Raw genomic sequence first — 27,964 nt, 5'->3', positions numbered from 1 at the left:
CAGCTGAGCTGGTGGAGAGATCCATGGAGAAATCCATGGAGAAATCCTGCCTGGCCATGGGATTTCCAGGTGGGATTTGTGCCTCTAAAAACACCCCCAAAACCCCCCCAAAATACCCCAAATACCCCCCAAAAATCCCCAAATCCCCCCAAACACGGCTTTGCCACCCCAAAATCCTTCCAAGCGCCCATTCCAGAAGTTTCCAGGAGGAACCACCACTGGTTTTCCCAGGTTTTCTCATCCTGCCCTTCCCCATCCTGTATTTTTCTGTAAACGTCTGATTTTTGGGAAATGACGGCTTTGGGTTTTTTACCTTATCAGGTGCTTTCTGAGCAGGGGGGAGGAGCCTCACAGGATGTTCCGGGTGGGTTTTTTTGGGTGGTTTCGGGTTTTTTTAGTATTCAAAAATCATTTCCCGGCAGCAAAACCTCTTGGAAAACTCCGAGCTGGGCTCGTCTGGGAAGCAGCGGGATGTGAGCTCATCCTGGGATTCCCTGGGGTTGGATTTGGGTTAAAATCCTGGAGTTTCCATCCCTGGAGGTGTCCAAGGAGCAACTGGATGGTGACAAAGCGGGGTTCAGGCACGGCTTGGGTTCTTTGATCCCGGAGCTCTTCTCCAGCCTCAGGAATTCTGGAATTCCCTCTCCGCACTCGGAAAATTGGGAAAAAGTGGCGAAATCCGGAGAAAGAAAAAGGCAAAAAACCTCAGATTTCGAAGCTCTTCCACTAAACCCAAGATTTTCCAGCAGCAGATCCACGACTGAATTTTCCCAGCTCCATTCCCAGCCATCCAGGAAGGACCATCCCCATCCCCATCGGATCCCAAAATCACCCAAATTCACCGAGAACGAGCATCTGGCTTCTCCCAGGTGAGTTTTTGGGGACCTCCCATCCTCCTCCTCCTCGCTGCGGATCCCGCGGAGCTCCAAGCTGGGAGATTCCTGGGAAATTCGGGGTTTACCCACCCCTGGGGGGTGGGGCGGAGCAGCTTTTGGGGGGACGGAGCAGCTTTTGGGATGTTCCCACACGGCCGAGAAGCTGCCCACGTCCTTTAGCGGGATCGCTTTGAAGCTTCCACCTCCCCGGAGCTGGAAAAATCCCGGAAATTCCTTCAAAACTGGATTTTTCCTCTTCTTTTCGGAGCCGTTTGAGGACCCTCCACAGGATGAGGCGACTCTGGCAGAAAAAGAAATCCATTTGCTGCTTCTTTCTGCAGCTCTGTGGGGCCGAGGCACAACCTCGCGCTTTGAATAATTTCCGACCGAAGGGAATAAAAGGCAAAGATTCGACTCATTCAGCTGCAGAACAACAGGAAATGAGAGGCCCAGGGCTGAAGATCCTCCTGTCACCACCTGGTTTGAGCCCCGGAGTGGTGGAGGCTCCGTGATCCCGGGATGGGCTCCGGCGCTTGGCTCCGGCTGCTCCTCGCCCTCGGAGCTCTTTGGGGTACGTCGGTTTTCCTCCTGGATTTTGGTTTTTTTTTTTTTTTTTTTTTTTTGGTGGATTTTCCTGGATTTTGGGGGTTTTTGGCGGGCTCTGAAGGGGTTTAGGACTTTGGGGTGGAGGAGCTCCGGGTGGGATGTGAGGAGCATCCCTAAAACTCTCCGAGAAGGAGGAGGGGTAAAAAGTGATGGAAAAAATTCAGCTGGAAAAGTGAAGAATTTGGGCAAATTTTAGTGGGGTTTTAAGAGCCCTGAGGAACTAATTCCATGCCAGAGGGATTTGGGGTCCTCCAGAGGAAGATTCCCGGTGGATTGGCTCAAATCCAAGGGTGGGGAGATGGTTCCCAAGGAATAAAATCACGGAATGGTTTGGGTTGGAATGACCTTGAGGATCATGGGACAAATCCATGAAAATGGGGTCAATCCTTGGTTTTGGGGGGGTCTGGAGAGCCAAAATTCCCTCCAGGCTTCCAGCTGAAATTCCAGGATCCACCAGTGGGAGATTCTTTCCCTTTTCCTTCTTCCTTCTTCCTTCTTCCGTCTTCCTTCTTCCTTCTTCCTTTTTCTTTTTCCCTTTTTCAGTTTTTTCCTTTTCCCTTTTTCCGTTTTTTCCTTTTTCCTTACCTTTCCGGGGTGAAACTGATGGAAAAAACACTTTGGGAAAAGTGGGGGTGGCACAACGGGGACCCTTCCCTGCTCTTGGGAGCTCTGGATTTGCCTCCTCCCCCTCCTCCTCCTCCTCCTCCTGCTCCTCCCACAGTTTCCTACAAAAACAAAAGTTGTTTGCCCAGAAACGAAGGAAAAATCTGAATCAAGGAAAATCTGAATCGAGGAAAATCCGAATCGAGGAAAATCTGAATCATTGCCTTGGAATAAAAACAACAAAGGCGTTTCCGGGGGGAAAATCCTCCCCCGGGAATCCGGGGGTGTGGGAGATGAAACCCCTCAAAAATGTTTTTCCAAAAAAACAACCTGGGACCACCTCAGCCAGGAGGAAAATGGCGGATTTATCCCCGAGCCCGCTCCCAGGTGGCCGCGCTTCCCGGAATTCCGGAATTCTTGAAGCTGGGAAAGAATTCCAAGGTCATAGAATCCAACCGGGTCACCCAGAGCAGCACCCAGGGGTCCCTCGGACACCTCCAACCCTCCCTGAGCCCCTTCCAAGGCCTGGCCGCCCTTTCCAGGAGGAAATTCCACCTGGAAAAATCCTTTTACCCCTCCTGCGGCTCCTGCGAGGAAAATCCCACGGAAACTTGGGATTTTGAGGAGCTTGAGGGATGCAGGAGGGACCTGGAATTCTGTCCCCAGTTCTGGAAGAACCTGGAGCTGCTGGAGCGAGGCTGGGGGAGACGCCCTTGGATTTGGGGTCTCTCCCTTGGATTTGGGGTCTTTCCCCCTTGGATTTGAGGTCTCTCCTTTGTGTTTGGGGTCTCTCCCCCTTGGATTTGGGGTCTCTCCCTTGGATTTGGGGTCTCTCCCTTGGATTTGAGGTCTCTCCTTTGGGTTTGGGGTCTCTGCTTTGGATTTGGGGTCTCTCCTTTGTGTTTGGGGTCTCTCCCTCTTGGATTTGGGGTCTCTCCCTTGGGTTTGGGGTCTCTCCTTTGTGTTTGGGGTCTCTCCCTTGGGTTTGGGGTCTCTCCCTTGGATTTGAGGTCTCTCCCTTGGGTTTGAGGTCTCTCCTTTGTGTTTGGGGTCTCTCCCTTGGGTTTGGGGTCTCTCCCTTGGATTTGAGGTCTCTCCCTTGGGTTTGAGGTCTCTCCTTTGTGTTTGGGGTCTCTCCCTTGGGTTTGGGGTCTCTCCCTTGGATTTGAGGTCTCTCCCTTGGGTTTGGGGTCTCTGCTTTGGATTTGGGGTCTCTTCTTTGGATCTGAGGTCTCTCCCTTGGATTTGGGGTCTCTCCCTTGGGTTTGGGGTCTCTCCCTTGGATCTGGGGATCCTGTGGATCACCAGAATGGATCCAGCATCATCCCTGCCTTGATCCCAGAGGATTTCCTCTGGATTGGGAGGGGGATGATCCCTGTGAGCCTCAACCCTTCTCCCTCCTCTCTTCCCAGGGATCGGAGCCAGGGAAAAGGTGCTGGGAACCTTGGGAAAGGCAACGCTCCTGCGGATCCCGCGCCAACTCCAGGAACACACCCTGGACTTCGGGGAAGCCTCCTGGAAAAGATCCACAGAGGAGCCGCAGAGGAAGAAATTCCTGCTGAAGTTTTCCGGCGGGAATTACACGGAGTTCGAGCCGGGGCGGATGCGCTTCCACACGCTGGACTTTTCCCTGGAAATCCTCAACACCAGCCGGGAGGACGGGCAGCTCTACGAGTACAGCGTCAGCAAGGGGTCGGTGGAGGAGGTCTGGCAGATCCAGCTGGAAGTGTTCGGTAAAGAATCCTTTGGGAATCACCGTGATGGATGATCTCGGCTTTTTCCTGGATGTTCCCGGCTTTTTCCTGGACAATTCTGGCTTTTTGGGAGCAGGTCTGGGAGGTGGGTGGTGGTCAAGGAGGTGGAAAATGCCCTCGTTGATATCCAGAAAATCCTGGAATTTCCATCTCTCCCTTTTTCCAGAGCTGGAGGCTGATCCCAGCATTTTTTGCTGGAATATCCTGGCTTTTTGTTGGATATTCCCAGCCTTTTCCTGGAATTTCCTGGTATTTTCCTGGATGTTCCTGGCTTTTTTTCTGGATGCTCCTGGCTTTTTGGGAGCAGGTTTGGGAGTTAGGTGGTGGTCAAGGGGGTGGGAAACGCCCACCCTGATGTCCACCAAATCCTGGAATTCCCATCTTCTTCCAGAGCCGGTGGCCGATCCCAGCATCCGGATCCTCCATCAGGAGTTGTCCAATGGCAGCTGCTCCCTCACCCTCCTCTGCACCTCGGAGCGGGGCGATGAGGTTTCCTACAGCTGGGACAGTCGGGACAATGGGACCTGGGGGATCTGCTCCGGGAACGGCAGCTTCCTGAACCTCTCCTATTCCCTGCGGAGCGCGAGCTTCGGATGCGTCTGCACTGCCAGGAATCCCGTGAGCAGCCGGGATGTGGCCTTCAACTCTTCCCAGTGCGGCTCCGAGCAGCCCGGTAGGTCCCGGAATCCCAAAATCCCAGAATCCCAGAATCATGGAATCCCAGAATCCCAGAATAATGGAATCCCAAAATCCCAGAATCCCAAAATCCCAGAATCCCGGAATCCTGGAATCATGGAATCCCAGAATCATGGAATCCCAGAATTCCAGAATCCCAGAACCCCAGAACCCCGGAATCCCAGAATCCCAGAATCCCAAAATCCCAGAATCCCAGAATCATGGAATCCCAGAACCCCAGAATCCCAGAACCCCAGAACCCCAGAATCCTGGAATCCCAGAATTCCAGAATCCTGGAATCCCAAAATCCGAGAACCCCAGAACCCCAGAATCCCAGAATCCCAGAACCCCAGAATCCCAGAACCCCAGAATCCCAGAATCCTGGAATCCCAGAATTCCAGAATCCCAGAACCCCAGAACCCCAGAATCCTGGAATCTCAAAATCCGAGAATCCCAGAACCCCGGAATCCCAGAACCCCAGAACCCCAGAATCCCAGAACCCCAGAATCCCAGAATCCTGGAATCCCAAAATCCGAGAACCCCAGAACCCCAGAATCCCAGAATCCCAGAACCCCAGAATCCCAGAACCCCAGAATCCCAGAATCCTGGAATCCCAGAATTCCAGAATCCCAGAACCCCAGAACCCCAGAATCCTGGAATCTCAAAATCCGAGAATCCCAGAACCCCGGAATCCCAGAATCCCAGAACCCCAGAATCCCAGAACCCCAGAATTCCAGAATTCCAGAATCCCGGAACCCCAGAACCCCGGAATCCCAGAATTCCAGAACCCCAGAATCCCAGAACCCCAGAATCCCAGAATCCTGGAATCCCAAAATCCGAGAACCCCAGAACCCCAGAATTCCAGAATCCCAGAACCCCAGAATCCCAGAATCCCAGAATTCCAGAATTCCAGAATCCCGGAACCCCAGAACCCCGGAATCCCAGAATCCCAGAATCCCAGAATCCCAGAATCCTGGGATTGTGGGGTGGGCAGGGACCTCTGGAGATGTCACTCGGAGCAGGGGACACGGGAACACGGCTGGGGGGGTTGGGATGGCTCCAGAGGGGGAGACTCCATGGGAAGAGCGGGAATTCCTTGGGGTTGGGTTTGGGGTCGTCGCTCCTGGGCCTGTGCTGGGAGCACTGGGAAGGGGCTGGGATCATCCTGAGATTCCTTGGGGGGATTTGGGTGGGAATTTGAGGGATTTGGGTGGGCATTTGAGAGATTTGGATATTTGAGAAATTTGGATATTCGAGATATTTCTATGGATCGATGGGATCCCCCTTTAGACGAGAGATTTTTATGGATATTGGAGATATTTCCGTGGATATTTGAAATATTTCCGTCCCTCAAGCCTCCCTTAAAGCCATCGGGGAGATTTTTAGGGGTTTTTTTTCCTGACCCCAAATCCAGCCCCCAGCAGGGTTTTAGCTGCAAAAAAGGCAAATAAAGAGAGCTCAGAGAGGCATTTCCGGCCCTTTGTTTCCTGTTCTACCGCAGATCAAGCCCAAAATCAGGTGACAGAGGTGACAAAAATCCATCCCCAAATCAGATGATGGAGGTGAAAAATTCAGCCCCAAAATCAGGTGATGAGGTGACAAAATTTAGAACCAAAATCAGGTGGTGAAGTGACAAAATTTAGAACCAGAATCAGGTGACAGGTGACAAAATCTAGACCCAAAATCAGGTGACAAAGTGACAAATTTAGACCCAAAATCAGGTGATGAGGTGACAAACATCAGATTCAAAATTAGGGGACAGAGGTGACAAAAATCCATCCCAAATTCAGGTGATGAAGTGACAAAAAACAGCCCCAAAATCAGGTGATGAGGTGACAAATTCAGCCCCAAAATTAGGGGACAAAGGTGACAAATTCAGCCCCAAAATCAGGTGACAGGTGACAAAATTTAGAACAAAAATCAGGTGATGAGGTGACAAACATCAGATTCAAAATTAGGGGACAGAGGTGACAAAAATCCATCCCAAATTCAGACGATGAAGTGACAGAAGAGAGCCCCAAAATCAGGTGATGAGGTGAGAAATTCAGCCCCAAAATCAGGTGATGAGGTGACAAACATCAGATTCAAAATTAAGGGACAGAGGTGACAAAAATCCATCCCAAATTCAGGTGATGAAGTGACAAAATTCAGACCCAAAATTAGGGGACAGAGGTGACAAAAACCCACCCCGGAATGGGGTGACAAATCCAACCCCAAAATCAGGTGACAAAGCAACAAAATTTAGACCCAAAATCAGGTGATGAGGTGACAAAATTTAGAACCAAAATCAGGTGATGAGGTGACAAACATCAGATTCAAAATTAGGGGACAGAGGTGACAAAAATCCATCCCAAATTCAGACGATGAAGTGACAGAAGAGAGCCCCAAAATCAGGTGATGAGGTGAGAAATTCAGCCCCAAAATCAGGTGGTGAGGTGACAAACATCAGATTCAAAATTAGGGGACAGAGGTGACAAATTCAGCCCCAAAATCAGGTGACAGGTGACAAAATTTAGACCCAAAATCAGGTGACAGGTGACAAACATCAGATTCAAAATTAGGGGACAGAGGTGACAAAAACCCACCCCCAAATCAGGTGCCAGGTGACAAAACCCACCCCAAATCAGGTGCCAGGTGACAAAACCCACCCCAAATCAGGTGCCAGGTGACAAAACCCACCCCCATGGGGTGCCAGGTGACAAAACCCACCCCAAATCAGGTGCCAGGTGACAAAACCCACCCCCATGGGGTGCCAGGTGACAAAACCCACCCCAAATCAGGTGCCAGGTGACAAAACCCACCCCCATGGGGTGCCAGGTGACAAAACCCACCCCAAATCAGGTGCCAGGTGACAAAACCCACCCCCATGGGGTGCCAGGTGACAAAACCCACCCCAAATCAGGTGCCAGGTGACAAAACCCACCCCCATGGGGTGCCAGGTGACAAAACCCACCCCAAATCAGGTGCCAGGTGACAAAACCCACCCCCATGGGGTGCCAGGTGACCCCGGGCTCTGGCTGACCCGTGGCCACCTCCCCGCGTGTCCCCTCCCGCCCCAGGTGACCCCGGGCTGAGGACGGAGCTCTGCGTGCTGCTGGTGGGGCTCGGTGCCGTCATCGCCATCGTCTTCGTGGCCATCGTCACCTTCAGGGCCACCCACTTGGCCAAACGTGAGTTTGGGGGGTTCCTGGGATGGGTGGGGGTCCCCGAGGGCTGATTCCCAAAATCCCTGAGGTTGGGAAAGAGCTCCAAGGTCGTCGAGTCCAACCTGTGGCCAGTCCCCACCTGGGCACCGCCCAGTGTCCGGTGGTTCCTCGGACACCTCCAAACGCCCCTTCCAAGGCCTGACCGCTCTTTCCAGGAAAAGAATTCCTCCTGAAAGGGTCAAAAACCTTGGAATGGATTATCCCGACCCTTGGGAAGGAGAAAAATGTGGTTTTCTCCAAGGGTAAAAAGAAGGGGGGAAAAAATGGCTTAAAAACCAGGAGAAAAATTAAAAAATGGAAATGGATTCCTTTCCCATGGGGATGGGTGTCCACAACCATCTGCCACTATCCCAACGGGAATTGGATGATCCCAACCCAAAAACTGGAGGGAGGAGAATCTTTTCCCATTCCGTGGGAGGAGACCAATTCCCAGAAATGTCCAAATTCCCAGAAATGACCAAATGAGCCGGAAACCCTCTGGCCACGGAGCTGGTCGTCCCCGAGGGACTGGGTGTGGCTGGAACTGGGATTGGGATCTTTGGGCTTGGGATCTTTGGGATCCCCTTCCAGCTCCCAGCCCATTCCAGACTTACTTGGAGAGTGAATCCTAAAAGGAGAATTCCTGAGGGAGCTGGGGGGGCTCATCCCGGAGAAAAGGGGGATCCAGCGGGAATTTGGGGCTCTTCCAGGGGGGATTTGGGATCTGATCGCAGGGAACGGGGCCAGCACAAGAGGGAACGGCCTCAAGCTGTGCCAGGGGAGGCTCAGGGTGGATATTTGGGGAAATCCCTCCTGGAAAGGGCGGCCAGGCCTTGGGAGGGGCTGCCCAGGGAGGCTTGGAGTGGCCATCCCTGGAGGTGTCCGAGGGATCCCTGGAGGTGTCCGAGGGATCCCTGGAGGTGTCCGAGGGATCCCGGGATTTGGGCTGGGTGTCCAGGGGCAACCGGACACAGGCCAGATATGATGACCTTGGAATTCTTTCCCAACCTGGATGATCCCGGGATTGTGTGACCTCCCCACAGGTGACCAGAACCCCTCCTGGCCAGTCCCGGACCACTCCCAGGTCACTCCGGCCAGCACCAGCCCCACCATCTATGCCCAGGTGCAGAGGGTGCAGGTGAGCTGGGAAAAACGGGGACAAACGGGGAAAATGAGGAAAAATGGGATGAGGGGGAAAAGGGGGAAGAAAGGGGGGAAAATAGGGGGAAAAGGGAGAAGAAAGTGCAGGGGAAAAAGGGGGAAAAGAGGGAAAGAAGGGAAAAATGGGGGAAAAGGGGGAAAAAGGGGGAAAAGAGGGAAAGAAGGGAAAAATGGGGGAAAAGGGGGAAAAAGGGGGAAAAGAGGGAAAGAAGGGAAAAATGGGGGAAAAGGGGGAAAAAGAGGGAAAAGGGAAAACGGTGGAAAAAGAGGGAAAAGGGAAAAGGGGGAAAAGAGGGAAAGAAGGGAAAAATGGGGGAAAAGGGGGAAAAAGAGGGAAAAGGGAAAACGGTGGAAAAAGAGGGAAAAGGGGAAGAAGGGGAAAAGGTGAAAAAGGGGAAAAGGTGTAAAGGAGGAACAAGGTGAAAAAGGTGAAAAAGGGGGAAGAAAGGAGGAAAAAAATATGCTAAAAGGAGAAAAGGGGGAAAAGGGGGAAAAAGGGGAAAAAAGGGGAAAAAGAGGGAAAAAGGGGCAAAAAAACGGGGAAAAAAGGGGAAAAAGAGAAAAAAGGGATAAAGGGGGGAAAAAAGCAAGGGGAGCAAGGGGGGAAAAAGGGAGAGGGTGACATTGTGGGGCGGCCACCCACCCCTGCCGCCCCTGGTCCCCGGGAATTTGGGAATCTCTGGGAATAAGGCCGCGTGACACAACTTGCCGAGCCCTCAACGTCCCGCGGTGTCTTTGGGGACAAACTCCGGGGTTTTGCCCCTTTTCCAAGCCCCGCTGGGCCCAAACCGGGCAGGAAAAGGTGGCGGCAGGGCCGGGCTGGCCCCGTGGGGACCCCGGGCTCGTTGCCCACCCTTTGTCCCCTCCCTCAGAAGCCCAAAGGGACCGTCCCCATCGCCGCCTCCTCCTCCTGCACCACCATCTACGCCGTGGCCACCGGGCCACCCCCGGCCCCCGACGGAGCCCCCCGGTCCCCGGCAGGGTCCCCAACCCCGCGGGGACACCCCCCGCTGTCCCAGGTAAGGGGGACTGTCCCCAGCCCCCGCCTGTGGGGCGCTGCCTGGCCAGGCCACCTCGCTGAGCCCTTTGGCCACCCCACATTTTTGTCCTCTCCAAGGAGCCCACGACGGTTTACGCCAGCGTGACTCTTCCCGTGGCCTGAGCTTCTCTGGGATCTGCGTTCCTGGCCGGATTCTCCCGCTGATCCCTGGGGAATCCCTTGGGGATCCCTTGGGAATCCCTGAGGAATCGGGGGAAAAACTCTCCGGAGTGGGCGGCGTGTCCGGCGCGGTGGCCGGAGCGGTGTGGGATGGTCAAGCAAGGGCTTGGACATGGGCAAGGAACCTCCCCTGGGTGTGGGGGAGGAATTCCAGCAGGATCCTGGAGCGGTGGGAGAAGGGAGAGAGGCTCTGGATCCACCTCGGAGCTGGGAAGGAGGGAGGATCCTGACGGGAAGGGTCATTCCCGCTCCTGCGGCCCCGGGAAAGGCGTCCAGGAGCGGATTTGGACTCGGACCTCATCCCTGTGGAATTTCATGCCAGGATCTCATCCCGTGGTCCTGATTCCCCAAGGGAGCCCACGGGGACTTCAAAGTGGAAAAATGAGAAGTTGGTTTTATTTTTTGGGCTCTGGAATGAGTGAAAAATCCCGAATCCGCCAGATTTTGTCTCAAGGAGCGTGGAATTTTGGCAACCCCTCTGTGGGAGAAGCCACGTCCCATCGGACTTCCCCATTCCCATCCTTTCCCACAGATTTTATGGGAACAGGTGAGGTTGTCCCTGGTGGAATTAAAGCTGAATTTAGGGCTGAGAGGGGGCCTGGCCACCCCCTGCCCCGATTCCCTGCGGGAATATCCAGTGTGGGAATGCTGAGGGGCCAGGGCTGAGCAATCCAACCCTGCCCCAATTTTGGCGATTTTATAACCCCAAAACGTCTCAGGTGTCCGCAGCTCCGAGCCCGTGGATTGTGACGGAGGGGAAGGAAAATAAATTGGGAATAAAACGTTTTGGGATGGGATTCTGGGGGAACTTCCCAGGCTGGGCCTGGATTTGGGGGAAGAGGAACCAAAATATTTGCCCGGGGAAGGGCAGGTCAGGCTCATTCTTGTGCCTCGAAAATGGTGGGAAAGCCCCAAATTCCATCACCCTGGAACAGCCCAGGATTAACCCCCTGAGCTGCTGAGTCGAGCTCCTCGTTGGCCTCTGCAGTGGAACAGGAGGAAAATCGAGGAAAGCACCGCGGCTTCGGCCACGGCCACGGCCACGACCCTGCCCAGGCTGCCGGGGTGCGGCTCTGGAGAGAGAAGAAGTCCATGGATCACATCCCAAAATAAACCTGGCTCTTCCTGGCATGGGGACAGAGGGAACCCGGCCCCAAATCCCTCCCTGATCCCTCATTCCAGGAGAACTCGCTCCAAGCCAGGGCTGCCCGAGGACGAGCGGCTTTGTGGAAGCAGCACCCAGAGAATCCCGGCCCAGCCCCTCCCGGGCACGGCCCTTGGCCGATGCCTCTTTGCCCTCCAGGGACCTCGGGGGACTTTTTGGGGAGCAAAGCCCGTGAGGAACCCACATGCCCACACCCACCTTGGCTCTGGGGCACGGATGGACTCGGTGCTCCCATCCCAAACTCTGGGGGACTCCTGCCCTCCCGAAATCCCCCAGGGGACAGAGCCAGCCCGGGGGTGCTGAGGGCACTGCCCGGAGAGCCCCAACATTCCCTGGAAAGGGTTTTGGGAGGAGCTGGAGGGTGCTGGGCTCAGGCTCCCCAATCCCCCTCCCCGGCCACACATGGAAAAGCTGCCCCGGGCACACGGGGATGCCTGGGGACGCTCGGGAGCGCGGCTGGACATGGACAGGGGGTGGCAGCTCACCGGGGCCGGGAGGGTGCGTGGCGTTTTCTGGCGAGGGGAGAGAACGGGGAGAGAGGTCAGCGCTTCCCTCTGCATCCCGAGCCACCGCTCCGGGGAAAAGCTGGAGCCCCGGAGAGTGGGATCAGCCCATCCCACCCCATCCCAATCCCATCCCAATCCCATCCCAATCCCAATCCCAATCCCAATCCCATCCCACCCCATCCCAATCCCAAACCTTCCCACAGCTCTCACCTTCGCAGAGGCCACCAGGTGCCACCACGGTGATGTTCCGGCTGCTGACAGGGTTCCGTGCCGTGCACGTCAGTGACTCCGGCTCGTTCCAGGATGATTCATTCACCACCAGCACCGTGGGCCCCTCATCCCACGGCTGTTCCCCCTTGCTCCAGAGGTAGGAGATGCTCCCGAGGCCGGTGCCGGGCACGGAGCAGCGCAGGGAGAAGTGGCAGCTCCCGGCCGAGCAGTTCCGGTCCTCGCAGGTCACCGTGGGCTCTGCCAGCTCCCCTGGGGACAGGGGCAGACGAGAGTGTCAGGAAACCCCTTTGAGCAGAACAAACCCCAAAAGCAGCGCTAGAAGCACCTACCGTACACGCGTAGGGTGAACGTGGAGGTTTTCCCATCGATCTTTACCGAGTAGATCCCGGCGTCCTCCAAGCTCAGCTGGGAGATGCCGAGTGCGCGGCCGTTCTCGGGGAAAGTGAAGCACTTTTTGTATTTTTTTTCTGAAAACAGGACCTCAGGGGGATCCTTGGGTACCACGCTCGCTATGGGATCGTTCCCAAAGGTCCAGAACACCGCACATCCAGCCGGGGGTTGGATGGGGAAAGTGACGGACGCGCCCACAGCCCCGATCACCTCTCTGGTGCCATCGGCGCACACTGGGGAGAGAAGGTGGGATGGAGGTGGGATGGAGGTGGGATGAGGGTGGGATGAGGTTGGGATGGAGGTGGGATGGAGGGTGGGATGAGGGTGGGATGGAGGTGGGATGAGGGTGGGATGGAGGTGGGATGGAGGTGGGATGAGGGTGGGATGAGGGTGGGATGAGGGTGGGATGAGGGTGGGATGAGGGTGGGATGGAGGTGGGATGGAGGTGGGATGAGGGTGGGATGACGGTGGGATGGAGGTGGGATGGAGGTGGGATGAGGGTGGGATGAGGGTGGGATGGAGGTGGGATGAGGGTGGGATGGAGGTGGGATGAGGGTGGGATGAGGGTGGGATGGAGGTGGGATGGAGGTGGGATGGAGGTGGGATGAGGGTGGGATGAGGGTGGGATGGAGGTGGGATGGAGGTGGGATGAGGGTGGGATGGAGGTGGGATGGAGGTGGGATGAGGGTGGGATGAGGGTGGGATGAGGGTGGGATGGAGGTGGGATGGAGGTAGGATGGAGGTGGGATGGAGGTGGGATGAGGGTGGGATGGAGGTGGGATGAGGGTGGGATGGAGGTGGGATGAGGGTGGGATGAGGGTGGGATGAGGGTGGGATGAGGGTGGGATGGAGGTAGGATGGAGGTGGGATGGAGGTGGGATGAGGGTGGGATGAGGGTGGGATGAGGTTGGGATGGAGGTGGGATGAGGGTGGGATGGAGGTGGGATGAGGGTGGGATGAGGGTGGGATGGAGGTGGGATGGAGGTGGGATGGAGGTGGGATGGAGGTGGGATGAGGGTGGGATGGAGGTGGGATGGAGGTGGGATGAGGGTGGGATGAGGGTGGGATGGAGGTGGGATGGAGGTGGGATGAGGGTGGGATGGAGGTGGGATGGAGGTGGGATGGAGGTGGGATGGAGGTGGGATGAGGGTGGGATGGAGGTGGGATGGAGGTGGGATGAGGGTGGGATGAGGGTGGGATGGAGGTGGGATGGAGGTGGGATGAGGGTGGGATGGAGGTGGGATGAGGGTGGGATGGAGGTGGAATGGAGGTGGGATGGAGGTGGGATGGAGGTGGGATGAGGGTGGGATGAGGTTGGGATGGAGGTGGGATGGAGGGTGGGATGAGGGTGGGATGGAGGTGGGATGAGGGTGGGATGGAGGTGGGATGGAGGTGGGATGAGGGTGGGATGAGGGTGGGATGAGGGTGGGATGAGGGTGGGATGAGGGTGGGATGGAGGTGGGATGGAGGTGGGATGAGGGTGGGATGACGGTGGGATGGAGGTGGGATGGAGGTGGGATGGAGGTGGGATGAGGGTGGGATGGAGGTGGGATGGAGGTGGGATGAGGGTGGGATGAGGGTGGGATGGAGGTGGGATGGAGGTGGGATGAGGGTGGGATGGAGGTGGGATGAGGGTGGGATGGAGGTGGAATGGAGGTGGGATGGAGGTGGGATGGAGGTGGGATGAGGGTGGGATGAGGTTGGGATGGAGGTGGGATGGAGGGTGGGATGGAGGTGGGATGGAGGTGGGATGAGGGTGGGATGAGGGTGGGATGAGGGTGGGATGAGGGTGGGATGGAGGTGGGATGAGGGTGGGATGGAGGTGGGATGGAGGTGGGATGGAGGGGGATGAGGGGGGATAGGGTGGGATGAGGGGGATGGAGGTGGGATGAGGGTGGATGGAGGTGGGATGAGGGTGGATGAGGGTGGGATGGAGGTGGGATGGAGGTGGATGGAGGTGGGATGAGGGTGGGATGAGGGTGGGATGGAGGTGGGATGGAGGTGGGATGAGGGTGGGATGGAGGTGGGATGGAGGTGGGATGAGGGTGGATGAGGGGGGATGAGGGTGGGATGGAGGTGGGAGGAGGTAGGATGGAGGTGGGATGGAGGTGGGATGAGGGTGGGATGGAGGGTGGGATGAGGGTGGGATGGAGGTGGGATGAGGGTGGGATGAGGGTGGGATGAGGGTGGGATGGAGGTAGGATGGAGGTGGGATGGAGGTGGGATGAGGTGGGATGAGGGTGGGATGAGGGTGGGATGAGGGTGGGATGGAGGTGGGATGAGGGTGGGATGGAGGTGGATGAGGGTGGGATGAGGGTGGGATGAGGGTGGGATGAGGTGGGATGAGGGTGGATGGAGAGTGGGATGAGGGTGGATGGAGGTGGGAATGAGGGTGGAATGAGGGTGGGAGGAGGGTGGGAGGAGGATGGATGAGGGTGGGATGGATGGGCAGCGGATGGATGAGGGTGGGATGGAGGTGGGATGAGGTGGGAGAGGGTGGGAGGGGGGGGGGATGGAGGTGGGATGGAGGTGGGATGGAGGTGGGATGAGGGTGGGATGGAGGTGGGATGGAGGGGGGATGAGGGTGGATGAGGGTGGGATGGAGGTGGGATGAGGTGGGATGAGGGGGGGATGGAGGTGGGATGAGGTGGGATGGAGGGGAATGGAGTGGATGGAGGTGGGATGGAGGTGGGATGGAGGTGGGATGAGGGTGGGATGGAGGTGGGATGGAGGGTGGAGGGAGGGGGGGTGGAGGTGGGATGAGGGTGGGATGAGGGTGGGATGAGGGTGGGATGAGGGTGGGATGGAGGTGGGATGAGGGTGGGATGGAGGTGGGATGGAGGTGGGATGAGGGTGGGATGGAGGTGGGATGAGGGTGGGATGAGGGTGGGATGGAGGTGGGATGAGGGTGGGATGAGGGTGGGATGAGGGTGGGATGGAGTTGGGATGGAGATGGGATGAGGGTGGGATGAGGGTGGGATGGAGGTGGGATGAGGGTGGGATGAGAGTGGGATGGAGGTGGGATGGAGGTGGGATGGAGGTGGGATGGGGGTGGGATGAGGGTGGGATGGAGGTGGGATGGAGGTGGGATGGAGGTGGGATGGAGGTGGGATGAGGGTGGGATGAGGGTGGGATGGAGGTGGGATGGAGATGGGATGGAGGTGGGATGAGGGTGGGATGAGGGTGGGATGAGGGTGGGATGGAGATGGGATGAGGGTGGGATGAGGGTGGGATGGAGGTGGGATGAGGGTGGGATGAGGGTGGGATGAGGTGGGATGGAGGTGGGATGAGGGTGGGATGAGAGTGGGATGGAGGTGGGATGGAGGTGGGATGGAGGTGGGATGAGGGTGGGATGAGGGTGGGATGGAGGTGGGATGGAGGTGGGATGGAGGTGGGATGAGGGTGGGATGAGGGTGGGATGAGGGTGGGATGAGGGTGGGATGGAGGTGGGATGAGGTTGGGATGAGGGTGGGATGAGGGTGGGATGAGGGTGGGATGAGGGTGGGATGAGGGTGGGATGAGGGTGGGATGAGGTTGGGATGAGGGTGGGATGAGGGTGGGATGGAGGTGGGATGGAGGTGGGATGGAGGTGGGATGGAGGCTCAGTGCCCGGGGAGGAAGCCCAGCAAGGCTGGGGGCAGCTGAGAAAGTGGCAGAGGTGGGGCAACCTCTGCCCGAGCTCCAGCCGAGCCACAACCCCAGCCTTGCCACCAGGGAACGCCCTGTCCTGCTGCCGGCCGACCTCACCCGCTGCCTTCAGCCTCCTCCTCCTCCTCCTCCTCGCTCCAGCCCCACACCCCGAGGCTCCCCCAGCCCCACTCACCGGCCCCAGAGCAGAGCAGGGCGAGGCAGAGCTCCCAAAAGCCGCTCGGCCCCATCCTGCTGTGCCCATCCCCCTCCCGGCCCCTCCTGAAACCTCTTCCTTCCTTTTTATTGCCACAGGAGGAGTCGCTTGCACCATAAAGGCACCGAAACTGGGGAAGGAGTGGGCAAAAGCCACTCCAGGGAGTTGTTTCTCTGGGGGAAGGGAAAGGGTTGGAGGTCTGGGCAAGGAGCGGGGGAAGCTCCAGCACTGCCCCAAATCCCTTCAGGACAATCCCCGGAGCCACCAGAGCTTTCCCAACCCCAATCCAAGACAAGGATTGGATTTCCAAGGACAGATTTGGAGGCACGTGGGCAAATCCCTCGATAAACCACCGAGGGCTGTGCTTTTAATCCACCCTAGGGACCCAAAACCGTTGGGAAAACACAAATTATTCCACAACGAGGCTTATTCCTAAAAACAGGCAGGAAGAGAACTGGGAAGCACCTGGAATTGTTATTCCAGAGGCTCCTGGAGCCGGGCACTTCAAAGGCGAATCCACCCAGCCCCAGCAGCTCGGCACAAATCCCTCACCCCACATCAAAACTCCACATCCAAACACTTCGAAGTCGTGTCCCGTTCTCCCTCAAAGCCATCCCGAATCCCCGATCCCGAATCCCAAATCCCAAATCCCAGCCCTGCAGGGATTGGTGGGGCTGAGTTTTTCTGGGGGCAGGTGCAGCAAATTTTGGAAGGTCCTGGTGGTGGGGGAAGGGAGCAGGTGCTGAAACCACAACTCTGAGGTGAGATGGGGGAAGGTTCTCTCGTGCTTCTCTCTTCAACTTCCTGGGCTTATTTTCGGTTGTTTTCAGCTGGGTGAGGAACTGGAGTTTTGTAACGTTGAAAATGCGGCACGCAAAGCCATTTACACCATTTACAAGGAGACCCTGAGAGAATTCCTTGAAAAAATGGGTTTTCCACATTAAAAGGAGCTGGTTTGGAGGCGCCATCCCTGGAGGTGTCCAAGGAACCGCTAGACCTTGCTCTGAGTGGCCAGGACTGGTCCCAGGCTGGAACTGATGGTCCTGGAAAGATTTTACAATGTCAGGAATTCTGGGATTCCATGAAAAAACCCTTTTAAGAGGCTCCTCCAGCCCGTCCGGCCATCCCGAGGCTCGGCCCCGAATCCTTGCGGCGTGTGCAGAGCTGTGGTCTGGAATCCCGGTGGGAGAGGGTGGGAAAAGGAGCCCGAACCCCGTGGAGCTGCCAAAATCGAGGGGAAAGATCCCAAAGGGCTCCGAATGCTCCCTGAAATCGCGAACTGAGGCTGCCCAGGGGAGATCCGAGGCAGCAGCGATGAGGAGGGAAAGAGAGGGTGAGATCCACGAGATCCCATCAGGGCTGGGGCGCTCGGGGAAGGGTCCCCGGGTGAAGGAAGAGCCTCCCCCACTGTGGTCCCAGCACTGGGCCACCGCCAGGCTGAGCCCCCAGGGCACCCGGAATTGCCCCCAGCCCCGAGATTGTCACTTCTCCCCGGGCTTGGAATTCCTGGTTACTCAGTCTGGCCCTTCAGGGACACCTCTGGGACCGACCCATCCAAACCCACGGAAGGAGAAGGCTGGTGGGGAAGCTAAACTCGCAGGAAATTTGCTGATGAACACATCTCAGGATGGGCCGTGAGATGATAAAACCCCCTCAGGGGCTGTGGGGAAGAGCTGGGGCTGAGCCTTCCCGAATTTCCTTTAGACTGAAACGAGGCAGAAACAGCCCAAGGTGAGAGCGCTGAAAAATGGGAGAAAACGTGGAGGGGAGAAGGAGCTGAAGGAAGAGCAGCACATCCGGAGAACATCGGGCTGGGACGGTGTCGCTCGTTACCAGAGGGTTCCCATGCCCGTGGGGGGCCAGTGTTTCCTTCCTGCCGGTTGCCCAGTCCCCGGGAGTTTGCCCAGTTTTGCTCCGCTGGTCCAGCACGGCCCCTCCCTCCCTCCCTATCAGAGAAGGAGCATCTGGCACTTAACTCGCTTGGCTGAGGAACATGAGGAGGATCCTGAGTGGCAGAAAGCGGAACAGACCCACGGCCCGAAGCCGGCAGCGGCACCGCGCAGCAAAAACGGCCGCCAAGAACTTGCAGCTCTTGACTACGGGTCCAGAACCGCGCGGCTTTCACGACAGCTGGGTGGGGCCATGGCATCGGGCACTTCCAGGGGGGCATCGGGGTTGGGGGACACGTCAAAGAAGGACAATCCACAGCGGTGACGGAAAGGAGCTGAAAAGCTTCCGAGACGGGTGCCGGACCGAGGGTGTTGCCGTGGCCACGTAACAAATGTCCCCGGTGCTCCGTGGGGAGCAGGCTGGAGAGGGAATTCAGTAGGGGAAGGCAGCGAGAGGATCCGAGGGATGGAGCAGCTCTGCTGGGAGGAAAGGCTGGGAGAGCTGGGATTGTTCAGCCTGGAGAGGAGAAATTTTGGGGTGACCTCAGTGTGGCCTTCCGGGACCTGAGAGAACTACAAGGAACATTGGAGGGACGATTTCCAGGGGTCTGAAGTGACAGGAAAAGAGGGAGTGGCTTCAAACTGGTGGAGGGGAGATTTAAATGGGATATTGGGAAGAAATTCCTCCCTGAGAGGGTGGGGAGGCCCTGGCCCAGGTTATTCCATGGATTCCCCATCCCTGCAAGGGTCCAAGGCCAGGCTGGAGCCACCTGGGACAGTGGGAGGTGTCCCTGCCCACGGCAGGGAGTGGCGCTGGGTTACCCTTACAGTCCCTTCCAACCCAAACCAGTCTGGGTCAGCAGCTCCCAGTTCCTCACCGGGGCAGAGGAACTGGGGTTTTTTTTTCATGTTTTTAACCCAACACTTCCCCTTCACCCCAAAATTTCACCACGAGGCATCTGCATGTGACCTTCCGAGAACAACCTGGACTGGGGAAGTGCTGCTTTCCAAAGACTGCCCCGTGCAGCTTTGGGGTGGCTTTGGGACTGGAGCAGCTCCTTTATGGCCAAGGCTGAGGGAATCGAGGCTGTTCAGGTGAAGCTGGTGTGACAAACAAGGGTGTGAACAGTCATCAACAGGAAATTCTGTAGGTTGAAACCAACGGTGATGACGCCTCTGTTAAAATATAAAAATATAAAAACACCGTGGAGCGAGGCGGGCTGATAAAAGTGTTCGTGTGGTTTTCTCACCCGTGGTTGGGTCATGAAGGGTGCAGCAATTTAGGCTCCGTGGTCGGGATCACACGCCAGGGGTGGGCAAACCCCAACTCGTCATGGAAACTTGAGCTGCAAAAGTCCATTTCCAAGCAAAGATGAGTGTGGCAGCAGGGACAGAGCATTGCTGGGGCCCGAAAACCAGAGATGAACAAATAATAACAAATATCCAAATATCCAAATATTAACAAATATCCCAGGAACCTCTCCGGGGACCAAGCTGGAGAGAGGGACCTGGAGCTGCTGAGAGAGTCCAGAGGAGGCTCCAGGATGACCCGAGGGATGGAGCAGCTCTGCTGGGAGGAAAGGCTGCGAGAGCAGGGACTCTTCAGCCTGGAGAGGAGAAGCTTCGGGGTGACCTCAGTGTGGCCTTGCAGGACCTTAAGGAGGTACAGGAAAAATGGGAGGAGACAATTTCCAAGGGCTGGAGGGCCAGGACCCAGGGAATGGCTTCCCAGTGCCAGAGGGCAGGGCTGGATGGGAGATTGGGCAGGAATTGTTCCCTGGGAGGGTGGGCAGGCCCTGGCACAGGGTGCCCAGAGCAGCTGGGGCTGCCCCTGGATCCCTGGCAGTGCCCAAGGCCAGGCTGGACACTGGGGCTGGGAGCAGCCTGGGACAGTGGGAGGTGTCCCTGCCATGGCAGGGGTGGAGCTTTAAGGTCTCTCTCAAACCATTCCATGGCTGGACTCGGCTTCACTCCTCAAGGACGCTCTGGAGACACCAACCCACGGGCACCGATTACCGAACCAGGACACTCTCCGGACCGTGGAGCACCTGAGTCATTTGTCACACGTGGCCACGATGACACCCTTGGTCCGGCTGCCGCGCTCCTCCGTGGTTGGAAAAGGAATTTCACGCTCCCAAGTTTCCATGTGAGTTTGGACGTTTGTGATTGTCGGGTCCTCCTTACGACAAACCACATGAAAGAAAATAAGCTCCTTCGCCCCACCCCGCTGTGGTTAAAACTGCACAAACAGTCTTGTTCCTCTCACGGCAATAGTTTCTGAATGCTTCATGTCCCAAGACCCTCTCCACGCTCTGGATGTCCATGGACTCTTTCCAGCTCCAGCTTCTCGCCCTCCTCATGCTCCTCCACACAGCCAGTAAGTGCCAGGCGCTCCTCGTCCCTGAAGGGAAGGAGATCTCGCGGTGGTTTTAGGGATGAGGGATAACGGGGACGTGTGGGACCAGGGGAGCAGCTCCACAGGGTGGATTTGTACCCAGATGTTGGGCAACCAGCGTGAAAGATGCCCCTGGCTCTCGTTGCCATGGAAACCTGTTGATAAACTGTGATCACTTCCATCTCTGGTCCAGCCTCTGTCCAGCTGCTGCCTGGGGAGCTCCTGGTCCAGGTTATTCCATGGACTCCCCATCCCTGGAGGTGTCCAAGGCCAGGTTGGAGCGACCTGGGACAGTGGGAGCTGTCCCTGCCCACGGCAGGAGGCGGAACAGGACAATTTGAAGCTCCCTCCCAACCCAAACCATCCCATGATCCCACAACTCCCCTCCACGGAGCAGCCGCACACCGGACCAGGAGCTGCCTCCCTGACCTTCCCAAGCCACCTCCAGCTTCTCGTTCCTTCATCCCTTCCATTTCACCTCCACCTCCATCCGCAGAAGGGAAGGAGCCCTTGGGGGGCTCGGGGTGGGCTTAGGAACCCCCAGGAGGGTGGGCACGTGTGGGACCAGCTGCACTGGGGTGGAGGATTGGGCGACCTCCCAAGGATGGGGCAACCAGCAGCACGGATGCTTTGGTCCCTTTTTGCCACGGAGTGATAGCATCGGTTCTCAGCTCTGGGGCAGCGGCTGTGCAGCTGCTGCCAGATGTTCTCCGGACGTCCTGCTCTGCCTTCAGGTTCTGCTCCCCTCCAAGCTGCCTCCTATTTTTGGATGTCCCATTTTGGGGTGTTTTGTGGCTGAAAATAGGCTCAGCTGACCCCAGCTGCTTCCGAGGGGGTTTTATCACCACATGACCAGTCCTGTGCTGCATTCATCAGCAAATTTCCCACGAGTTTATCTTCCCCACCGGTTCTTCCTTCCATATGGTTCGGAGACATTGCGCTGTCCGTGTCTCAGAGGTGGCTGAAGGAGCCAGAAATTCTGAGCCCAACCTTGGGGCTGAGTCAGGATCACTTCTCTGTTCCAAAAACTGGGAAGAGCAACTCCATTTCCAGTCTAGACTGGGTGACACGTAACTTTGTAATGGGAAGTTGCCAAAACAATGGAACAACTCCTTCCTCCTTGAGTTTGTGACCCAGGGTCATGGTGTGGTGAGTGCAGGGAAGGGATGGATCCAGAGGGATCTTGGACCTTGTCCTGGGCTGCATCCAGAGGAGTGCGGGAGGATTCTCACCTCTGGTCTCGTGAGATCCCACCTGGAATGGCGAGATCCTGCCTGGAATGGCGAGATCCCGCCTGGAATGGTGAGATCCCACCTGGAATGGCGAGATCCCGCCTGGAATGGTGTCCCCCAACACAAGAAGGTCATGGAACTGTTGAAGTGGGTCCAGAGGTGGCCACGGAGTTGGAAAGGGAAGTGGAGGCCCTTCCCGATGGACACAGGGAGTGGTCAGCCTGGAGAAGAGGTGGTGGAGCTGCCCCATCCATGCCTGGGAGCCTCCAAGGCCGGGCTGGCCGGGGCTTGGAGCAGCCTGGGACAGTGGCAAGTGTGGGGATTTTAAAGGAGTGGAATGAGAGGATTTTAAGGTCCCTCCCACCCCAAACCTTTCCATGGCTCCCCGATTCTCCTCCAAGCAGCAGCTGCACGTCTGGCCAGGGGTTCCCTCTCAGGTTCCCGCTCAGGTTGCTCAGAGCGAACCTTCCAGACCTTCCCATCTCCAACTCCTCCTTCCTTTTTCCCTTTCGGTTCCCCTCCCGGTTCTGCCCTCGGGGCTGCACACGAGGCTCTGGGGGCTCAGCCTGGGGGTGGCCTCGTGCTGGGACTGCAGCGGGGGAGGCTCTTCCTGCACCCAGGGACCCTTCCCCAAGAGCCCTCCACCTTCAAACACCCCCAAGCCTCGATGGGATTCGTTCCCTGGGTTTGGCATCTTCATCCCACCTTGATCCCACCTTGATCCCACCTTCATTCCCAGCCTCATCCCCCCCTCATCCCACCTCCATCCCAACCTCCATCCCACCCTCATCCCACCTCCATCCCTCCTCCATCCCACCTCCATCCCACCTTGATCCCACCCTCATCCCACCTTCTCTCCCCAGTGTGCGCCGATGGCACCAGAGAGGTGATCGGGGCTGTGGGCGCGTCCGTCACCTTCCCCATCCAACCCCCGGCTGGACGTGCGGTGTTCTGGACCTTTGGGAACGATCCCATAGCGAGCGTGGTACCCAAGGATCCCCCTGAGGTCCTGTTTTCAGAAGAAAAATACGAGAAGCGCTTCACTTTCCCCGAGAACGGCCGCGCACTCGGCATCTCCCAGCTGAGCTTGGAGGACGCCGGGATCTACTCGGTAAAGATCGATGGGAAAACCTCCACGTTCACCCTACGCGTGTACGGTAGGTGCTTCTAGCGCTGCTTTTGGGGTTTGTTCTGCTCAAAGGGGTTTCCTGACACTCTCGTCTGCCCCTGTCCCCAGGGGAGCTGGCAGAGCCCACGGTGACCTGCGAGGACCGGAACTGCTCGGCCGGGAGCTGCCGCTTCTCCCTGCGCTGCTCCGTGCCCGGCACCGGCCTCGGGAGCATCTCCTACCTCTGGAGCAAGGGGGAACAGCCGTGGGATGAGGGGCCCACGGTGCTGGTGGTGAATGAATCATCCTGGAACGAGCCGGAGTCACTGACGTGCACGGCACGGAACCCCGTCAGCAGCCGGAACATCACCGTGGTGGCACCTGGTGGCCTCTGCGAAGGTGAGAGCTGTGGGAAGGTTTGGGATTGGGATGGGATTGGGATGGGATTGGGATGGGATTGGGATGGGATTGGGATGGGATTGGGATGGGCTGATCCCACTCTCCGGGGCTCCAGCTTTTCCCCGGAGCGGTGGCTCGGGATGCAGAGGGAAGCGCTGACCTCTCTCCCCGTTCTCTCCCCTCGCCAGAAAACGCCACGCACCCTCCCGGCCCCGGTGAGCTGCCACCCCCTGTCCATGTCCAGCCGCGCTCCCGAGCGTCCCCAGGCATCCCCGTGTGCCCGGGGCAGCTTTTCCATGTGTGGCCGGGGAGGGGGATTGGGGAGCCTGAGCCCAGCACCCTCCAGCTCCTCCCAAAACCCTTTCCAGGGAATGTTGGGGCTCTCCAGGCAGTGCCCTCAGCACCCCCGGGCTGGCTCTGTCCCCTGGGGGATTTTGGGAGGGCAGGAGTCCCCCCAGAGTTTGGGATGGGAGCACCGAGTCCATCCGTGTTCATGGAATCCCATCGATCCGCAGAAATATCCCACCCATCCCAAATCTCCCCAAGAGACCTGGGTGCTCCTGTCCTGGCAGGACTGGGAGATCTCCAGAGGTTCCTTCCAACCCAGCCATTCTGGGATTCTGGGATCTTGGGATTCTGGCATCTTGGGATTCTGGGATTTTGGGATTCTGGGTCTCCCGCCGCTGCTTCCGCAAAGCCGCTCGTCCTCGTCCAAGATCTTCTGGAATGAGGGATCCAGGGAGGGATTTGGGGCCAGGTTCCGTCTGCCTCGATGCCAGGAACAACCAGATTTATTTGGGGATGTTACCACTGGATCTTCTTCCCTTTCCAGATGCCCACTCTGGCGCCCGGACCGGGATTGGGGTCGGAGCCAGCCTTGGAATCGTGTTTTTATCAGTTGTCCTCTTTGTGCTCGTCTGTAAATTCAACGGTGAGTTCATTCCCGCATGGAAAACCAGCCCTGGAGCCCTGGGGAGCAGGAGGTGGGACCTGGGAGGGGGGCACTGATTTGGAGTGGATTTGGGGCGGATTTGGGGTGGATTTGGAGTGGATTTGGGGCTGCTACTGACTCGGTGTCGCTTCTCCCCCAGGCTGGAGGAAATCCCATCTCTCCAAGGAGAAGAGGATGAGCACAGGTGGGATTTTGGGGCAGTTCTCTGCCATTCCCTCACTGCCGAGATGTCCCCGAGGTGGTTTCTATCCGTATTTTGTTGTTTCCGTGAGCTGGAACAAATCTCCCGTCTCCTGTTTTGCCCCTGGATGTGTCCGGGTGGGATTTCGGGGCTGGCTCAGCGCAGGCTCCTCTCGGACGAGAATTTGGATCCGAGTTTTCTGGAGGCAGCTGTGGGCAAACCCGCCTGGCACAGCGCTTCCAATGGGAGATTTGGACCCAAAAATGGGATTTTAAAGGGTTTAAATCCCCTTTTCCCCCGCCTCTGTTCCACGAGCAATGAGGGCTTCACATGAAGGAGAAACAAACGGATTTTGTCCTGGGATTTGGGATTTAAACCAAAAAAAGTGGATTTCCCCTGTCCTTGGTGCTGGAAGTGCATCCCAATCCTACAGCGACCAGGGAGGGTGGGATGAGGAGCAATTCCCAAATCCAGCAGCTCCGAGGGCCTTTGGGGTCAAGGTTTCACCTGAGCTTGCACTCCTGAGGTCGGGATTCCCCCCATGCCCCGGCCAGGAGCATCCAGGGGGATTCCCTGCATCCCAAACTCCCCAAATTCCTGATTTTTTTCCCCATTTCAGTGAACACAGTGGATGACACGACCATGTACGCCGAGGTGGGCCCTTCCCAGCAGGTGAGCCTGGGCATCCCCGTCCCCTCCGCAGTCCCTGCGGGCACCCTGGGGACAGCCTGGGGACAGCCTGGGGACAGCCTGGGGACAGCCTGGGGACACGGTGGGTGCAGCTGGACAATCCCTGGCTGGGCCAGCTGGTTCCTTTCGGGAATTCCAAGGGGGATGTGCCACAGCTGGGGTGGCCCAAGGGCACCTGAACTTCCTGGGGTGTCCCCAAAACTCCGTGTCCGCCCCCAAAAACTTGGCTGCCCCTCCAAAGGGAGGGATCAGAGGATGATGGGATTTTTGGGGGGTTGGGAGGGACCTTAAAATCATCCCATTCCATGGGCAGGGACAATTCCCACTATCCTGGGATGCGCCAACCCGGCCTTGGGATGGGGCAACGCTTCCAGAGGGGGATCTTTGAGGGGTCTTGGGATTTGGGATCTCTTTTCCAACACCAAGCCCTAAAACGCTGCTAAAACCCTTTTCCCCCAGCGTATCCCGAATGGAATTAAAGCCAAACCAACGGAGGCCCCGGAATCCTCCTCAACCATTTATTCCCTGGTCAAGCGTCCGGGTCAGGTGAGCTGGGAGAGCCCAGGGTGGGAGATGGAACTCCTGGAGCTGGGGACAGGGACAGAGAGATCCAGAGCCTTCCCACAGATCCAGGGATCCCTCTCCAAGGGTGGGATCAGCCCCCACGATCCCAAACCGAGCCTGTGTCCGTTTGTCGTCGCAGGCGGGCGATGGGAAGGAGGAAAATGCCACAGCGAGCCTCCTGGAGCTGGTCTAGAAGGACCTGGAGCTGGTTTTAAGGGTCTGGAGCTGGTTTTAAGGGTCTGGAGCTGGTTTAAAGGGTCTCCACTCCTCGGTCACACAGATGGACCCCACAACGTGACTCTGGAAAGGCTCCGGCATCCACGATCCCGCTTCAGACAGGATCTCACGGATCTCATCCTCCCAGGGATCTCCCTTTCCCTCCTCATCGCTGCTGCCTCGGATCTCCCCTGGGCAGCCTCAGTTCGCGATTTCAGGGAGCATTCGGAGCCCTTTGGGATCTTTCCCCTCGATTTTGGCAGCTCCACGGGGTTCGGGCTCCTTTTCCCACCCTCTCCCACCGGGATTCCAGACCACAGCTCCGCACACGCCGCAAGGATTCGGGGCCGAGCCTCGGGATGGCCGGACGGGCTGGAGGAGCCTCTTAAAAGGGTTTTTTCATGGAACCCCAGAATTCCTGAAGTTGTAAAATCGCTCCAGGACCATCAGTTCCAGCCTGGGACCAGTCCTGGCCACTCAGAGCAAGGTCTAGCGGTTCCTTGGACACCTCCAGGGATGGCGCCTCCAAACCAGCTCCTTTTAATGTGGAAAACCCATTTTTTCAAGGAATCCTTGCAGGATTTTTTTTAGAAATGATTTTTTTCCCCTGTTCTGCTTCGTTTTTGAAGCTTCTTGCTTGTCTTACGGAAAACGAAAATAATGCCAGGCAGCTGAAGCAAGAACCACAAGAACCTTCCCCCATTGTTGGGGAAGATGAAACAGGAAAGCCTTATAAATATGATTGCCTGACAAAAGATTTTGGGAATATGGAAACTACAGGCAACATCGAAATGAAAGCCACTTTTGAAATACCAGGTCTTAGTTACTGAACACCTGGAAAACAATGGTATGGCCGACTGAAGTAATCCCCTCTTGATGGAACAATACCCTCTGCTTGCAGGCAGGTCCAAGGGTCAGAGCAGACCCTACTAGCTCAGCAGAAGGAGTCCAAAGAGTAGTTTTTAGAAGTTAAGATGTAACACTCTATGGTAATATAAGAACTCTTATAGGCTGTATGTAAATGCTATAGGATTTGTATCTTGTATTAGATTGGTTAGTGACAATTAGAATATTCAGTACAGAAGATGATTTATTGTATTGTAACCAGGACTTCAGACACTTCTACTCTTGCTCTTGCTCTTACTTCCACTCTTGCTCTTATTCTTACTACTTCTTCTTCACTCTCCTTGCTCTTACACTCTCTCTCTCTTACCCGCTTACTCTCTTGCTCTCTTGGGCCTGCTCCGAGCTGAGTCTGGCAGCTCTGAGCAGTGCCCCAATACCCACGCCCTTTGCAATAAACCCCACGTGTCCCAAGATCAAACTATAGCGATCTCCCAACTGAACCCTGTAACCTACACCCCATCTCACCTCAGAGTTGTGGTTTCAGCACCTGCTCCCTTCCCCCACCACCAGGACCTTCCAAAATTTGCTGCACCTGCCCCCAGAAAAACTCAGCCCCACCAATCCCTGCAGGGCTGGGATCCGGGATCGGGGATTCGGGATCGGGGATTCGGGATGGCTTTGAGGGAGAACGGGACACGACTTCGATGTGTTTGGATGTGGGGTTTTGATGTGGAGTGAGGGATTTGTGCCGAGCTGCTGGGGCTGGGTGGATTCCCAGCAGGAATCTGGTGATCACAGAGGGAATCCCGGCAGGAATTCCGGCAAGTATCCCGGCAGGAATCCCGGCAGGAATCTCCGGGAGTGGTGCCGGGATGCAGAATTCCTTTGGGATTTGGGGACAGCGACCTGAGCGTGGGACATGGGGCCCTTCCCTGCTCCCCAAATCCACCCGGAACCGGCGCCTGAGCCCCAGAACCACGAACTGGCCTCGATTTTCCGATGCCTCTGGACACGGCCGCTCCTGGGAATTCTCTTCCCAGCCATGCCTCTTCCCGCTGCTCTTTGTCCGTGCCTCGGTGAATTATTCACGGTGAAACCGGAGCTGCCTTTGAAGCGCCTGGCTGCGGGAGCCTCTGGAATACAAATTCCAGGCGCATCCCGGCTCCCTTCCTGCCTGCAAATCACTTTCTTGGGATGAAAACAGACTTGTTACGGAATAATTCCTGTTGTCTCGGTGTTTTTGGATACCTCGGATCAAATAAAAGATATTCTGGTTTT

The 27,964-nt window shown here is 56.9% G+C and overlaps 3 protein-coding genes and 1 long non-coding RNA gene across 12 annotated transcripts; 3 read left to right on the top strand and 1 right to left on the bottom strand.

Moving 5' to 3' along the window:
* Window positions 1-544: 544 nt before the first annotated feature.
* SLAMF1 (signaling lymphocytic activation molecule family member 1) lies at window positions 545-10,534 on the top strand. The gene is made up of 8 exons (XM_032093497.1): window positions 545-869; window positions 1,217-1,446; window positions 3,497-3,817; window positions 4,230-4,511; window positions 7,573-7,683; window positions 8,742-8,836; window positions 9,732-9,878; window positions 9,977-10,534. Exons 2-8 carry the CDS (start codon window positions 1,395-1,397, stop codon window positions 10,019-10,021), a joined length of 1,053 nt encoding a protein of 350 aa, XP_031949388.1. The 5' UTR covers window positions 545-869; window positions 1,217-1,394; the 3' UTR covers window positions 10,022-10,534.
* Window positions 10,453-16,278, bottom strand: LOC116436392 (SLAM family member 7-like). Of its 4 annotated transcripts, XM_032093494.1 has the most exons (6): window positions 16,194-16,278; window positions 12,310-12,603; window positions 11,960-12,229; window positions 11,729-11,755; window positions 11,442-11,575; window positions 10,453-11,151 (listed from the first exon to the last, which is right to left on the bottom strand). In XM_032093494.1, exons 1-6 carry the CDS (start codon window positions 16,246-16,248, stop codon window positions 10,957-10,959), a joined length of 975 nt encoding a protein of 324 aa, XP_031949385.1. In that variant the 5' UTR covers window positions 16,249-16,278; the 3' UTR covers window positions 10,453-10,956. The 4 variants fall into 4 exon arrangements, with proteins under 4 accessions (XP_031949385.1, XP_031949384.1, XP_031949386.1 ...); XM_032093493.1 differs by having other exon boundaries at window positions 11,442-11,755; XM_032093495.1 differs by lacking the exon at window positions 11,442-11,575 and having other exon boundaries at window positions 16,194-16,277.
* Window positions 12,542-16,647, top strand: LOC116436400. Its single transcript, XR_004237003.1, has 2 exons — window positions 12,542-12,616; window positions 16,313-16,647. It is a non-coding gene; the product is annotated as an uncharacterized LOC116436400 (long non-coding RNA).
* Window positions 16,648-19,727: 3,080 nt separating this feature from the next.
* LOC116436391 (SLAM family member 7-like) lies at window positions 19,728-26,619 on the top strand. Of its 6 annotated transcripts, none has more exons than XM_032093491.1 (10): window positions 19,728-19,766; window positions 20,083-20,480; window positions 22,594-22,887; window positions 22,968-23,237; window positions 23,426-23,452; window positions 24,070-24,168; window positions 24,329-24,373; window positions 24,990-25,042; window positions 25,520-25,606; window positions 25,905-26,619. In XM_032093491.1, exons 2-10 carry the CDS (start codon window positions 20,420-20,422, stop codon window positions 25,920-25,922), a joined length of 954 nt encoding a protein of 317 aa, XP_031949382.1. In that variant the 5' UTR covers window positions 19,728-19,766; window positions 20,083-20,419; the 3' UTR covers window positions 25,923-26,619. The 6 variants fall into 6 exon arrangements, with proteins under 6 accessions (XP_031949382.1, XP_031949380.1, XP_031949381.1 ...); XM_032093489.1 differs by having other exon boundaries at window positions 25,764-25,907; XM_032093490.1 differs by lacking the exon at window positions 23,426-23,452 and having other exon boundaries at window positions 25,764-25,907.
* Window positions 26,620-27,964: the final 1,345 nt, after the last annotated feature.

The sequence above is a fragment of the Corvus moneduloides genome, chromosome 29, assembly GCF_009650955.1.
Source record: "Corvus moneduloides isolate bCorMon1 chromosome 29, bCorMon1.pri, whole genome shotgun sequence".
NCBI lineage: Eukaryota > Metazoa > Chordata > Aves > Passeriformes > Corvidae > Corvus > Corvus moneduloides.
The sequence above is the reverse complement of the archived record's forward strand: the minus strand, read 5'-3'. Positions and strand labels throughout refer to the sequence as shown.